The sequence below is a fragment of the Hemicordylus capensis genome, chromosome 5 (genome assembly GCF_027244095.1).
Source record: "Hemicordylus capensis ecotype Gifberg chromosome 5, rHemCap1.1.pri, whole genome shotgun sequence".
Taxonomy (NCBI): domain Eukaryota; kingdom Metazoa; phylum Chordata; class Lepidosauria; order Squamata; family Cordylidae; genus Hemicordylus; species Hemicordylus capensis.
In genome coordinates this window covers 226,756,221-226,769,610 of record NC_069661.1, presented here as the reverse complement: position 1 = coordinate 226,769,610, position 13,390 = coordinate 226,756,221, and the positions used below count along the sequence as shown (strand labels likewise).

The 13,390-nt window shown below is 43.7% G+C and overlaps 1 protein-coding gene across 1 annotated transcript in view; it reads right to left on the bottom strand.

Annotated features, from left to right (window-relative positions):
• LOC128327450 (tyrosine 3-monooxygenase-like) overlaps positions 1–13,168 on the bottom strand; it is a 37,128-nt gene extending 23,960 nt beyond the window's left edge. The window contains exons 1-5 of the mRNA XM_053256249.1: positions 13,037–13,168; positions 10,098–10,272; positions 4,943–5,031; positions 3,631–3,698; positions 1,639–1,689 (exon numbers count right to left, since the gene is read on the bottom strand). Coding sequence (XP_053112224.1) covers positions 1,639–1,689; positions 3,631–3,698; positions 4,943–5,031; positions 10,098–10,272; positions 13,037–13,168 — 515 coding nt within the window. The remainder of the gene's footprint in view (positions 1–1,638; positions 1,690–3,630; positions 3,699–4,942; positions 5,032–10,097; positions 10,273–13,036) is intronic.
• Positions 13,169–13,390: the final 222 nt, after the last annotated feature.

Here is a 13,390-nt window from a genome sequence, read left to right as displayed (position 1 = left end):
TCATTTGCAAAGAACTTCAATGGGCCAAAGGAAATGCCCTTTTTTGAATGCATCTGAGCATAGGCAGAGAGAGATGCAGTGCAGACTCAAATTAGAGTTGAAAAGAGACAAAAGGGAAAGGAATGCTAGCTCTCTTCCTCCTGTGTACAATGATAAGAAGTTTCAAGGCTAAACAAAACTTCTCACCTTGTTACTTCCCCATCATTATCATAATAAGGGAGTGAATGCTAGACAGCATGATGTACTTCCTCCTTCTCTATTCAGGAGATTGCCCAAAGTGATTGCTTTGTGAATCTTTCTTTGTCTAAAGGAGAACACAGGGGAGCCATAACCTAATCAATACCCAAAATTAATGCCTTATTTGGAGTAAAAATTTCTACAACTCTAAAGATTCCTTAAGGAGGGCCTGCAACTCTTTAATCATGCCTCAGGGTCTGTTTTTGCCTATAAGAACCCCCCTCAGCATGGCTCGTGTGCTTTGTGCCATCATTTTCACCACACTTGTCACACTTGCTGTCCATGCGCTCGTGGGCACCCTACCATCGGACTCAGCGCCCCACTCTACTTGGGCACGCCTCATTGTTCACCTTGTGCTTGAGTTACTGAAGAGATGGATCCCCTCTCTAGTTGGCTAGATGCAGGTAGCTATGACAAACAACTTTTCTTTTCTTCTTTCATTTATCCTCAAGCCTCTTCGCCTTCCCATTACTGTAGCCTGGTAATGTGTCTCACGATTAACCAGCTTCTTTGCATTTTCGGTACCATCATTATCCCTCAATAAAACAATTCTTTGTTTTCAATATCACCTGTCTATCCTCCTCCATTCCTTCCAGTGTGTCCATGCCAGGGCCATAGTCCCGCAGGACTTTAAAATATTGTATTGCTGTTGACTGGTCTGCACTCATTTGACATTAATTTCCCTCACTTGAGCAAAGCATGGCCATGGACTGTGATAGCTGGCATATGTCCACGTACAGACACAATGTGTGTGACCCAGCTTGGTTTGATGGGTTTGGGGTTGAACCAGACCAACTGGGGCCTGGTTTGAACCAAGCCGGCTTGGAGCTATGAATCCTATGAGGATTCCCCTTTACCATTACAGGTGGGGCAGGGGGCTATTCTATGTATAGAGGGGGCAGGAGGGGAATAAAAATGTACTTACAAGTACAAGCTGTGGATGCCGTGGTGGCAGCCATGGGGAGGGGGGCAGTAGCCTCCCCCTAAGTAGCCCAGGCTGGTTTGGGCCTCTGTGCAGGCATGGAGGTAACTAAAATGGCTTCTACGGGGAGGGGGGTGAGGACAGCTCATCCTGAAGGGGGAGGAGGAAAGCAAGCCAGAGACCCACCCAGAGGTGGGCCCTGCCCAATCAACTTCTACCCAGGGAGTCTAGGTGCCCCCTATGAACTGGTGCCCTTGGCTAGGGATTCCCATCCTGTGGTATTCCAGATGGTGCTGAACTACAAATCCCATCATCCCCAGCCACAACAAATTGTAGCTGGGGTGATGGGAGTTGTAATTCAGCAACATCTGGAGCACCACATGTTGGGGACCCTTGTCCTAGGCAACCGGCTAGCTCTGCCTAGTGGATGGGCCAGCCCCGATGGCCAATCATAAGCCCATGCAAAATGATTCACTTACCATGTAGCTGTTTCTTGGGCTGTGTACTTGATTCTTGGTAATGGGTCCCCACTGTCAAAGAGAAGGGGTTAAAGTACATTTACCTGCCACAAAGAAGATACCAAGGAAGGATCTAGTTGTTTAGGCTGCCATAACCAACAGAGCAGCCTGGCCCAGCCATTACCCAAGCAGTACATAGCTGAAATGGAGGCTATGTACCTGCAGTCCTGGAAGGCAAATTCAGAAAGATCCCAATTGCAGAGAGACTTTGTCCCTGTGACATTGGAGAGGTAGAAACCACAGAACATGTACCCCTTTTTTGCCCCTTTGACAGAGACATTTGGATTACGTTTATATTTCTGCTATTTCGCAAGTACCCTGGCCGCTCCAACCATGACTATACCCGGTTGCTGCTCTCAGATGAAGAGCTGATCTTTATGTATAACACTGCCAAGTTCTGCGTGGCAGCATGTAGGATCTGCCACAACAGTCGTGACTGCCAGGCTCTTTCCCTGTATCAGTTCTGCACAGTTTTAGACTGCTGTTTATGTTTAATGCTTTTAGTTAGATGTTTTATTTTATATACACTATTTTAGCCATTTTTGGCATTCTATATATTCCACTTTGTATATGCTTAGAATTTTTAAAATTTTTATAGCTACCCTCTCATTTAAGGGCAGCAGTCTTTTAGTATTATATCATAGCTTTATAGCATTAGTATAGAAATTTAAAATAACATAGTTGCATGGTTTCATAATTGTTTTAATCATGCTCTACTGCTCTATCTTATGCTGGTCTTAGACCGTAAGAAAGATGATTGATTAATATGCTTTGTTACCTTTTTAAAAATCAAAAGTTGTACACACATAGTTTGTTATATCTGCAAGCCACCTTCATAGAATCAAATGAATATATGAATATGAGATTATATATTAGAGATGGAAGGGGGCTTGGATGTCTTCTAATCCAACCATAAGAAAAGCAGGGGGGTGGGGAGGTTCCCAAGGTGCAATGAACATAATATAAAATTCATTCATTCATTCATTCAATGTGTATACCACCCAACTGATGAATGCCCTCAGGACAGTTTATAATCAAACCTTAACAGTTTAGGCACTGGATATCTGAGGGACTGCCTGCTCCCAAGGGTTTCTACCCACCCGACAGGGTCGTTGGAAGGGGCTATGCTCCATGTGCCAACAATGAGGGAGGCTTGGCTGTCATACTCAGTTATTGGCCCCAGACTTTGGAATGCTCTCCCAGTTGGCATCTGCTCCTCAGCCTCCATCACAGTTTTTAGAAACCAAGTGAAATCTTGGCTTTTTACCCAAGCTTTTATATGAGTGTCATTTTTGTTGCTGCTGCTCCTCCATATTTTATGGTTTTTTAGTATATGTTTTTTGAAACTTTTAATTAGATTTTTATTTTTTATATTCCAATTTAATATTTTTATTGTGTAACTGTTTTATAGTTTTATATTGTGTTAAATGTTTTGTAAACTGCTTTGAGATTGTTTTAATGAAAGGCGGTATAAAAATCTAACAATGAATAAATAAGAGGAAAACAGTCAGCATTAAAATAAAGTCTAAAACAATAATAAAAAATTTGAAAATACCAACTTTTATTCATTCATATTAAAATCTATTTGCATGAGAAAGCTTGGAGACAAAAAATGTTGAGTTAGAATTTTCAAACAATATGTTACTTCTAAAGAAAGAAAGATATAGTGTTTTAGAAGAATACGAACACAACCATGTTTTGCCTCTGGGAAAGAGCTTTTTCAGCTCAAAATAAGGTAAGATTTTCAAATAAATGAATTTTCATGTGAGTAAATAAGTTTGCAAATATTTTTATAGCACCTTGGTCCTCCCTTTCTCCTCCCTCCACACACTTTTGGCTTATTGGCACTGTACTAATTCCACCACAAGCTCGCAACATGTGAAAACCTTAGGCTTTTGTTTTGTTTTGTGGTGGGTTCTTTGTTGTTGTTTTTTAAAATTATGATGTACTTACTGTCTGAAGTTAAAAGCCAAGTCAGCAATAAAGGTCCTCCGCTTCCTGTATTCCAGATCAGAGTATCCCTAAATAAATGAAAAGGAAGGGAAGAAGGCTGTACTTAAACACCACATGTGGCAAAGCCAAAAAAAAATCCGATGCAAGTTCCTCAGCATATGAGTGCAATTGTGAAAATGAGAAATTGAATTTTGAAAAACAACAACTGTACTCTAAAATGTTAATTAATTTGCGGAGGAGTGATTTTTGTAATGGTTTGGAATGGAATTTATTATGTGATTAAAAAAATCTTTGCAATGTGATTTTAATGGAAAAGTCCATTGAATGTATTATTATCTCACTGGTTTTCTCAATACCAGTTGAAAATGCCAAAAGTCAGTGAGCAAGTGAAGTTGTTTAAGTTTCCATTTTGCTGCCTTGTCATAATATCATTATTGTCGTCATCATCATCAATTCATTCATGAATTTATACTCTGACCCAGAATCAGGCCATCTACAAATGATTTGTCACCAGGTTCCCCATGAACGTGTGGTGCGCTACGGGCAAGAGGTGGCCCCCTTCTGGCCACACTCCGCTCCTGAAGTGGACAGCTCTCACTTCTCGGCCGAATGGCTAAGATCAAGTGTAGTGTGTGTAATTTATACTTTGTAAAGTACTCTGCTTTGTAGACTAAATATAAGCCAAAAAAAAAAAAAGTATCTGCCCTGAGGAACTTGCAATCTACATTTGAATGGTGAGGAAGGCAATGGAAGAAGACTTAGTACAAAAGGATAAATGAAATTAACAACTGTGTTCAACTGGATCACAAACTCATGGAATAAAAGAAAGCTTTAAATTATAGATAACATCCGGTCGCCTTCAGATGTCACAGGAAACCTGAGGCAAAGTCACCTTAGATTGGCCCTTTGTGATGTCTGAATAATTGGAACTGTGGACCCAGGATCCAGCCACAGTTCCAATTCCTCCCTGCAACCTCCGATTGAAACCTCACTTGCAATTAAGTTACACTCACCTAACCAAGGGTCCGGAGGCTCCATTGTGTCATCTGGATTGGACAAATCACCAAACCAGTGTTAAAGGAGGAAGCTCCTCCTGCAGCTTCAGTTTTATTGGCTGACCTTCTAGGGTCGGAGAAAGCCCACACAGCCAGTTCCGCCCCCTTTGCTTCCTCCCAGACTGAAGATTATCATTGGGAAGTGTGTCAGGGGACCCACAGTTACAAGGTACGTCTGAAGGCAGCCTATTTGTGTGGTACTTGATAGGAACTTCATTTCAGGCTTAAATAATTTGGAAGGTACTCTCATCACTTACCGGGTGCTCATGATCCAAATCAGGGTCATATTTGGGGATCAGGTGATGGCAGTTATCAAGCTCACGCATTTTCTTCGGGAACCATGGGGCTGTTGGCAAGGGTGTAAATGGCAGACTGTGAGTAAATGGCATTTACCTGTTCAGTGGGGGTTGCACAAGAGCAGGGATCCGTGTGCATTGTTATCATTCAAATGGTGAAGATGGGATCCTAGCCCAGTGGCAGCACATTTGCTTTGCTTGTAGAAGTGCTACACTCAGTCCCTGGCATCTCCAGGTAGGGCTGGAAAAGATTCCTGCCTGGAACCCTGGAGAAGCTGCTGCCGGTCAGAGCCAGCAATACTGAGCTAAATGGACCAATGGTCTGATTCAGTATAAGACAACATCCTCCTATGTCCCTATGACCTAGAGCAGGCTTCCTCAACTTGCGGCCCTCCAGATGTTGCCAAACTACAATTCCCATCACCCCCAGCTACAACTTATTGTGGCTGGGATGATGGGAATTGTAGTTCAGCAACATCTGGAGGGCTGCAGGTTGGGGAAGGCTGACTTAGAGTTATGTAGTTCTTGCAGAGGCACTGAAGGATGAAAAATATAAATGGGATTTTATATAATGCAATTTTCTTCAAGGCCAGACTTCCTCATTTCTGTATGAGGTCATTAATATAAAGTCATGTTTTAAAGCTCCAGGAGCTTACAAAATAGAACCTAACTGTTGTGCTGTCATAAAATAGAATTTAAAGCCTCTACTAATAGCCCACCATACAGGAACCTGACAATGGAGACAATCCAGAGTTGTATTTGCATTATGCAGAGATCAGAACTATCTCTGCATAATGCAAATGGAATTCTGGAATGAGGCTTTCAGTTCTATTATATGACAGCACAACGGTTAGGTTTATGATTTGCAGAAACAAATGAACCATATACCAAAACAGCTTTGCTTATAGAAGCATGTATTTTTGCTATTCCTTGGAGTAATTTGTCCATTTTTGTACACACTTGTAAATTTTCTCCCTGAATGGCAGCCATAGGTCTCGATACAGAGAACTGCAGGAACAGCAAAAGACATCCACCTGCTGGCCTGGCTGCAGAGAAATGCTTCGTGCCTCATCCTGGATGTATGCATGTTTTATTCTCCTTGTTGGGTAGAGGTAGCATATGATAAGTGTGTGCAGAACTGGTTCGAATCAAGCCTGGTTTGAGCTCGAACCGGACTAGCCCCCAACAAAGGGGGCCAGTCTAAGTTCAAACTGAACCAGGCCCAGTTCAGATCAGAATGGTTTGACCCAATTTGAGATGCTTGTAATGGAGAATCTGGTAAGGATTGCTCTTTATAAGCACAGGGGGGATCTCTAACAACTATAAGGGGGTTGAAAGGGTGGGCGGGGTGCAGGCAAGAGGCTAGCTGCTCAGCGGGGGTGGCTGGCTGGTAGCTCCTCTAAGCCCCACTGGTGCTCTCTCCATCAGTGTGAGTCAGCAGGGGGCCAGTTCTGGCCTCCACACTTGCATGGAGGCCATTTGTATGACCTCCATGCATGGGCAGAGACCATTTGCGTCACTACACAAATTTGTGTGTTGATGCAAATGGCGTCCGCACATGTGCTTAGGTCACACAGATGGCAACTGTGCATGCGCTGTTGTGGGGAGCGCCGGTGGGGCCTAGAGGAGCCACCGCCACCCTGCCACCACCACCAAGAAGCTGCCACTGCCACGCTACCCACCCTTTCAACCCCCTTTTAGTTGTTAGGGATCCTCTTTTGCTTGTAATGAATCCTTACTGGCCAGTTCTAACAAACAACCAAACAATTGGCCAGTTCTAACAAACTGGTTTGCATACTGGCGGTTCAGTTCTAATTCTAATTGGAGATGGTGTTCCTGAAGGCATCAACTCTTAGCACCGGCAACCCCATTGATCACTAGGGGCATTAAGGGTAGAGATACTGCTGCTGCTATTACTACTATTTATATACTGCTTTTCAACAGGTTTTCAAAACAGTTTACATAGAAAAAGTAAATAAAATAGTATGGGAATCCTCTCTGAAAACCCTCTGTCTCTGTCCTGATTCCCCTTTGATAGACACATAGTCTCAGGTTTCATTTTCTCACTTGAGACAGATCTCCGTCTTCTTCCTCCACCACCCCTCCTCATGTAGCAGAAGCTAGGCATGTAGGCTCTCTATCCATCTGTTATATTTTCTAAATAAACTGCTTTACTTTGGACTTTAACTCCATGTCTCCAGACAATCTTAGTTAGCAGTGCTCTTCTCACTCATGCACTTCCATTGCAGGTGGGGCAGATAGATAATCTAAGCCCTCCATACTCCAAAGTACAATTGGTACAGACAGTCTGTCTACAGCCCACTGCTTCTGCATTCTAGTTGTCTTCTCTAGATCAGACTGAGCTAGTGCAGGGGTTCTCAAAGTTGGGTCCCCAGGTGTTTTTGGACTTCATATTTTACCATGGTGATTCTCTTTATTTAGCAGGGGGAGAGTAACTGGCCCTATCCACCCCCAGCACAGTACTTCCAGTGACTGTTGCTGGTGTGTGTCTTATGTTTCTTTTTAGAATGTGAGCCCTTTGGGGACAGGGAGCCATCTTATTTGTTATTTCTCTTTGTAAACTGCCCTGAGCCATTTTTGGAAGGGCGGTATAGAAATCGAATTATTATTATTATTATTATTATCATCATCATCATCATCATCATCCAACCCTAGTGGCCTTTGGTTGGGGATTATGGAAGTTGAAGTCCAATAACATCTGGGGACCCAACATTGAGAATCTCTGAGCTAGTGCATGGGTGGCCAGCTGAAGCATGGATGCCCCAAGAAGTGGAAGTTTATGGCACATCTGGACAAAATAAGGAGGGCTCACAGGTCCTTCTGTGGCACAGTTAAAAATTGCTTTCCTGCCTGCATCTCCAGTGCTATGTGTCACTCCAGATGGAGGCTTCTGAGACAGCAGGCTTCACCATGGGTTAACCATGAGGCTTTACTGCAAGTTTGGGGCATAACAGACACTCCGGTGCAGAAATATTTTTTTTTACCGTGGCCATAAATTGGGCTAGGCTCCAATATGCAGAGGAAAACCCAAATCATGTGTGAAGTGCTCTCTGAAATACCGCACAGATTTCAGGGTAACTCTGGCTGATATATGTATGAACACACACCCTCCCAAAGTAAAGTTGTGGTATAGTCGCCATCTGAAAAAGCTCCTGGTTGTGAGTAAAGGCCAAACCATACCAAGGCATGGGTGGAGGGGAGCCAGGCAGAGCTTTCCATGTGCTATAGGGTGCACTACAGTGACACTCAGACATTTGCCATAAAGGCTAAATTCCAGTTTACATGCTTAAATGTTTGTTTTCAGACAATTTTTCTAATTTGCAGGTGGGTTTTAGCTTTTGGTGTATAAATATACATAAAAAAGACCCTGCAAATGTTCCAGTTTTGCTGTGGTTAGAGTGCTGGACTAGGACTGGTGAGACCCGAGTTCAAATCCCCATTCAGCCATGATACTAGCTGGGTGACTCTGGGCCAGTCACTTCTCTCTCAGCCTAACCTACTTCACAGGGTTGTTGTGAGGAGAAACTCAAGTATGTAGTACACTGCTCTGGGCTCCTTGGAGGAAGAGTGGGATATAAATACAACAACAACAAAATGTAGCATTCAAAGCCTAAAATGTGGCATTTTGCAGTGTTGATGGATTTTCATTTTGAGAAACCTAGTTTCATATGCAAAAATCCTGTATCTAAAACCCGTATTAAAATCTCATTATGGCAGAGCACTTAGCACAGAGCACTCAACGGAGCTGAGTAAATTTCAGTAAATCTAACAAAAGAATAACATTCCTAAGATTTTGTATGTGTGTGAATACCTCAAGCAGTGGTGGATTAACGGAGAGGCAAAGTAGGAATTTTCCTATGGTGGCAAAATTTGAGGAGCAGCAAATGTTGCCCCTCCTCAAATTTTGCCACCCCTCTCTATGCGCAATGGCAGCTGCAGCAAGGGTGGAGTGGGTAAGGAGAAATTCCCCCCTTTTACCTTATTAAAAAAAAAGGCAAGCCTTTTTTGTTTAAGGTAAAAGGGCGGCAAAAGCCTTTTTGCCTATGGGCAGCAAAAAGCTTAATCCGCCCTTGACCTCAAGCTTGAAATGAGAACATGAAGCTAAAATTACTTTCCCATTCACATAACTCATTCATGTAACTCTTATTCATGTAAATAATTTATTTTAAAAACAACAACATGAAAACAAGAACATGGAGCTGTTGATCAAAATCCAGCAAGGGCTGGGTGTGTACACAAGGAGGGGTAGAGTGGTTTGGTGGCTGCCCTGCAAGAGAGAGGCAAGTGCTGGTGGCCATGGAGGTGGGAGGGGGCTCTGGCTGAGGGTGGGGTGCTCACACTCAGACGGCAGCAGGGCGAACAGGTGAGGGGCGCACCGGGAATTTGCCTTACTGCCCAGTGGGCCAGTCCGAGCCTGGGCTTCTCCTTCTCATGGCAGCTCCTTGTGTCTTTGGATGTTAGGAACATAGGAAACTGCCTCATACTGAGTCAGACCATTGGTCCCTCTAGCTCAGTATTGACTACACTGACTGGCAGCAGCCTTCCAAGGTTCAAGTAGGAGTATTTCCAAGCCCTACCTGGAGCTGCCAGGGACTGAACTGGAGACCTTCTGCATGCAAGCAGATTCTCTGTCACTGAGCAAAGGCCCCATCTCCTGGTACTCTGCACAGTTCCAAAAATTCAGGGAAGACTGAAAGTGGGCTGTTCCTGAAAGGTAGGGACTCTTCATGCACACATTCCTTTGATCCTGGCCAGTAAAATCAAACTAGTATAAATCCTGTCACACTGACTTGATTGTTTTGCGTATCACAGTTTAGTAATCCCTGATCAGTGCTGGCCTTAGGGGTGGGTGTGCCGGGCAGTCGCCAGGGTACCTAGTTGAAGGGGGCACCAAGCTTAGGTTCAACAAGCCACACAGCTTGGCAACACTAATAAACTAACCATGCAGGAGGTGGCAGAGAAGGCATTTTTGGTCCAGGGTGCTATTTAGCCTAGGGTCAGTCCCTCTGTCCCGATTAATAATGTGGCACTTTATAGAGACACCTGTGCACGTCTCTTTGAAAAAGTTAAGCAGAAACTCTACTGATTTGCATACCTCTTTCTTCCCGGTTTGTTTTCACGTCCTCCGCCACACTCTTTAAGGAACTGACAAGGCTGCTGACCTCACAGCCTAAAACATCACATCTCACAAAAAGTTCGAGGTCATCAGCAACGTTCTTGGATATTGTAGCTGATCTAGTTTCAAAGTGATGGATTTTAGCTTCAAACATCTGTAAAAGGCAAGCTATACATATGTATATTTGCATTTGTTTGCTTGTTTGTTTAATATATTTGTGTGCCACCCACTACCAAAGTCTCTAGGGGGTTTACAGCAAAACAACAACAACAAAAAAGAAGTTTTAAAACAATTAAAACATATTAAAAATGAAATTAAAATATCCATAAAGACACCAACTAACTAAAAAGCTTGGCTAAAGAGATGTGTCTTCATTTTTCCCCTAAAAGCCAACAGGGATGGAGCAGCTCTAATCTCAGCAGGACGTGAGTTCCACAGCCCTGGGGCAACTAGAGAGAAGGCTCTCCTTTGAGTCGCTACCAGAGGAGCTGGCGGCACCCTCAGACAAACTTCCCCTGAAGACCTTAATAGGCGGAGGGGTTCATAACAAATAAGATGTTCTCTTAAATACCCTTAATTTAATATACCATCTCTTAAATTATATATCATTTTTCAGAATGTGCAGCCCAGAGCAGTTTCCAGTAGCAGTAAACAAAATAAAAAGAAAGTAAAACAATTGCACAACAATGCAAATCACCCCCCCCACCACACACACAGCTGCCACCTCCAGCCTGAAGGCAGGATGCCTCTGAGTACCAATTGCAGGGGAGTAACAGCAGGATAGGGGTCATGCCCTCAACTCTGCCTGTGGACTTCCAGCAGCATCTGGTGGGCCAGTGTGAAACAGGATGCTGGACTGGATGGGCCGTGGGCCTGATCCAGCAGAGCTGTTCTTATACCACACGCACACACACACTGATTAATAATCATACAGAATCTGGAGTCAGCCACTTTTCAGCTAAGAGACTCTTAGCAATATATTCAGAGCTATTAATACTAAGACTCATATATTAGTAGCCCTATGTCAAAAACTCAGAAGCAATAAATGCTGCTAAGAAATGTTATGAGTGATGAGTGCTGATCTTCACTTAAAAAAAAAAAACCCTTCCATTCGATATACAAAATGTCCATTTTGGTCAAACCTTTTGGGAATTTTCATTTAAAGAAGAATTATTTTATCTACTGAATATTATTTCTCCTGTCAATGTTTTAAACATGTCAGTTGCTAAATATATATAATTTGGCTCCCTTCTAAAAAGTGAAAAAAGAATTGAAATCAATATTTTGAAAATACATTTTGCAATGAAGGCCTTGTAGAATGGAATATGTGAGGTCAATTTTAATTATCCATTTTAACCAGAGGTACAGTTCAGTTGTAAAAAGTGATCAAATTTCCCCAATAATCAGCTAACTGATTTATTTCATTTTCTTTTAAGTGTAACATAATAACATTAAGGCCATCTTCCAGGTGTGTGATCTGAAACACACACTGTGTTAGAGTTGTCCACTTACCAGAAAGGAAGTGGCTTGACCAGTTCCTGTTCTTTTAATAGCAGCTTGGTGTGCAGAAATCAACAGGTAAAGCATGGAGATTAACTTTATCATGTTCTAATGACCGCACATGAAATTGCAGATTTGCATCAGTGCCCAGTGCCCACTGAAACCTTAAAGAAAGACAGTGCTGGAGTCAGTGTCGACTCCTGTTGACCACAGAGACTGGTGGTTTTCTTGGTAGAATACAGGAGTGGTTTACCATTGCCTTCCTCCTGCACAGTATGAGATGATCCCTTTGCCATTGTCACTGAAGTGAGCATCTGCCTCCAGCACCTTCCTATATCGCTGCTGCCCGATATAGGTGACTACAAATATATGTTTACTAGGCACAGTTTGGGAAGCACACTGGTGGGGATTCGAACTAACAGCCTCTTGCTCCCCAGGCAAGCTGCTTCCCTCCTGGGCCACTGCAGCTGAAAGGTTGGCAACCCTTTATAACAACTAGGTAGTCTTTCATTGCAAACACTTTCCCAAATATGGAAGAACTTACAAGACACAGTTCATTATATGTAATGGGTCGTTTTTGTTTTGCGTGCATGGAGCATCATGGCTGCAGGAGAAACAATTAATCTCCTACTATGGCTATTCTTTCCCTTCAGCTTTTATCTGAAACCACCATTTGCTCACCTAGGAGATGTACAACAGTCTGTACATTGCTAGATTCAATTGTCCTGGATTCAATATTCTGTACATTGGTAATGTCCTCACAACCTGTGAGTAGATTATTAGATTGCCAATAATGAAATTGTTGACAATTAGACTGTCAACAATTTCATTATTGGCAATCTAATAATAGCAGTCTAATAAGCTACTCACAGGCTGTGAGGACATTACCAATGTACAGAATATTGAATCCAGGACAACTGAATCTAGCAAGGGCGAGGGGTCTAGAGACATTGCTTTCTGGGCTAAGAGAGTAGAACTAGCAGGTAGATGCCATGAAAATGTAACATTATCTTGGTGGATACTTATTGTAGTAAAAAGTTTCCGAGAAGGTCCAATTGCTCCAGATAAGCTCCAAAAGCAGAGCAATGCTAACTGACCATGAATTCCATAAAGCAATTCTGTGTTACTTCTGACATAATTCTCCACCTCATGCATCATCACCTCTTATTATGCTCCTCCTCTTTAAATAGGGTTCTCAGACTTGGGTCCCCAGATGTTGTTGTACTACAAGTCCCATCGTCTCCAGCCACAGAAGCCAAGGGGGATGATGGGAGTTGTAATCCAACAGCGGGGAACTCAAGGGTGAAACAGGATACAGTCGATGGCAAACCCCGGTTGGCGGGCAGCATGCCCCGGTTGGCGGGCAGCGTGGGCAAGGGCCCTGAAAAGGCGTCGACATGCATAGCCAGGGCGTGTACCTCAAACACTTTGGCTGTCCTGGAGATGCCAGCCTTTCTTCCGTTGCGGAGGGCGAGAGTGAGGCTCAGCGTGGCTCTTTCGGCCTCTCCTTCCCGGGCCAGGGGCGGCTCTTGCTTCTTGGACGACTCCATCCCTGCCTGTTCCTCCTCCCCACCACGGCTCCTTGTCCTGTAGGCGCAGCCCGTCCAGCCCGGCAAGGCCAGGCAGTCCCTGAATGACTGACAAGGTGGCCCTCGAAGAAAACAGAGAGGCTCCCCCTGCTCCGGCCCGTAGGAGAGCGCGCCGATGCGGCTGCTGCACCCAGCTCCTTCTGCCTAGGGAGCTGTGTTTAGGTAGGCGGGGCGGGGCGGGGA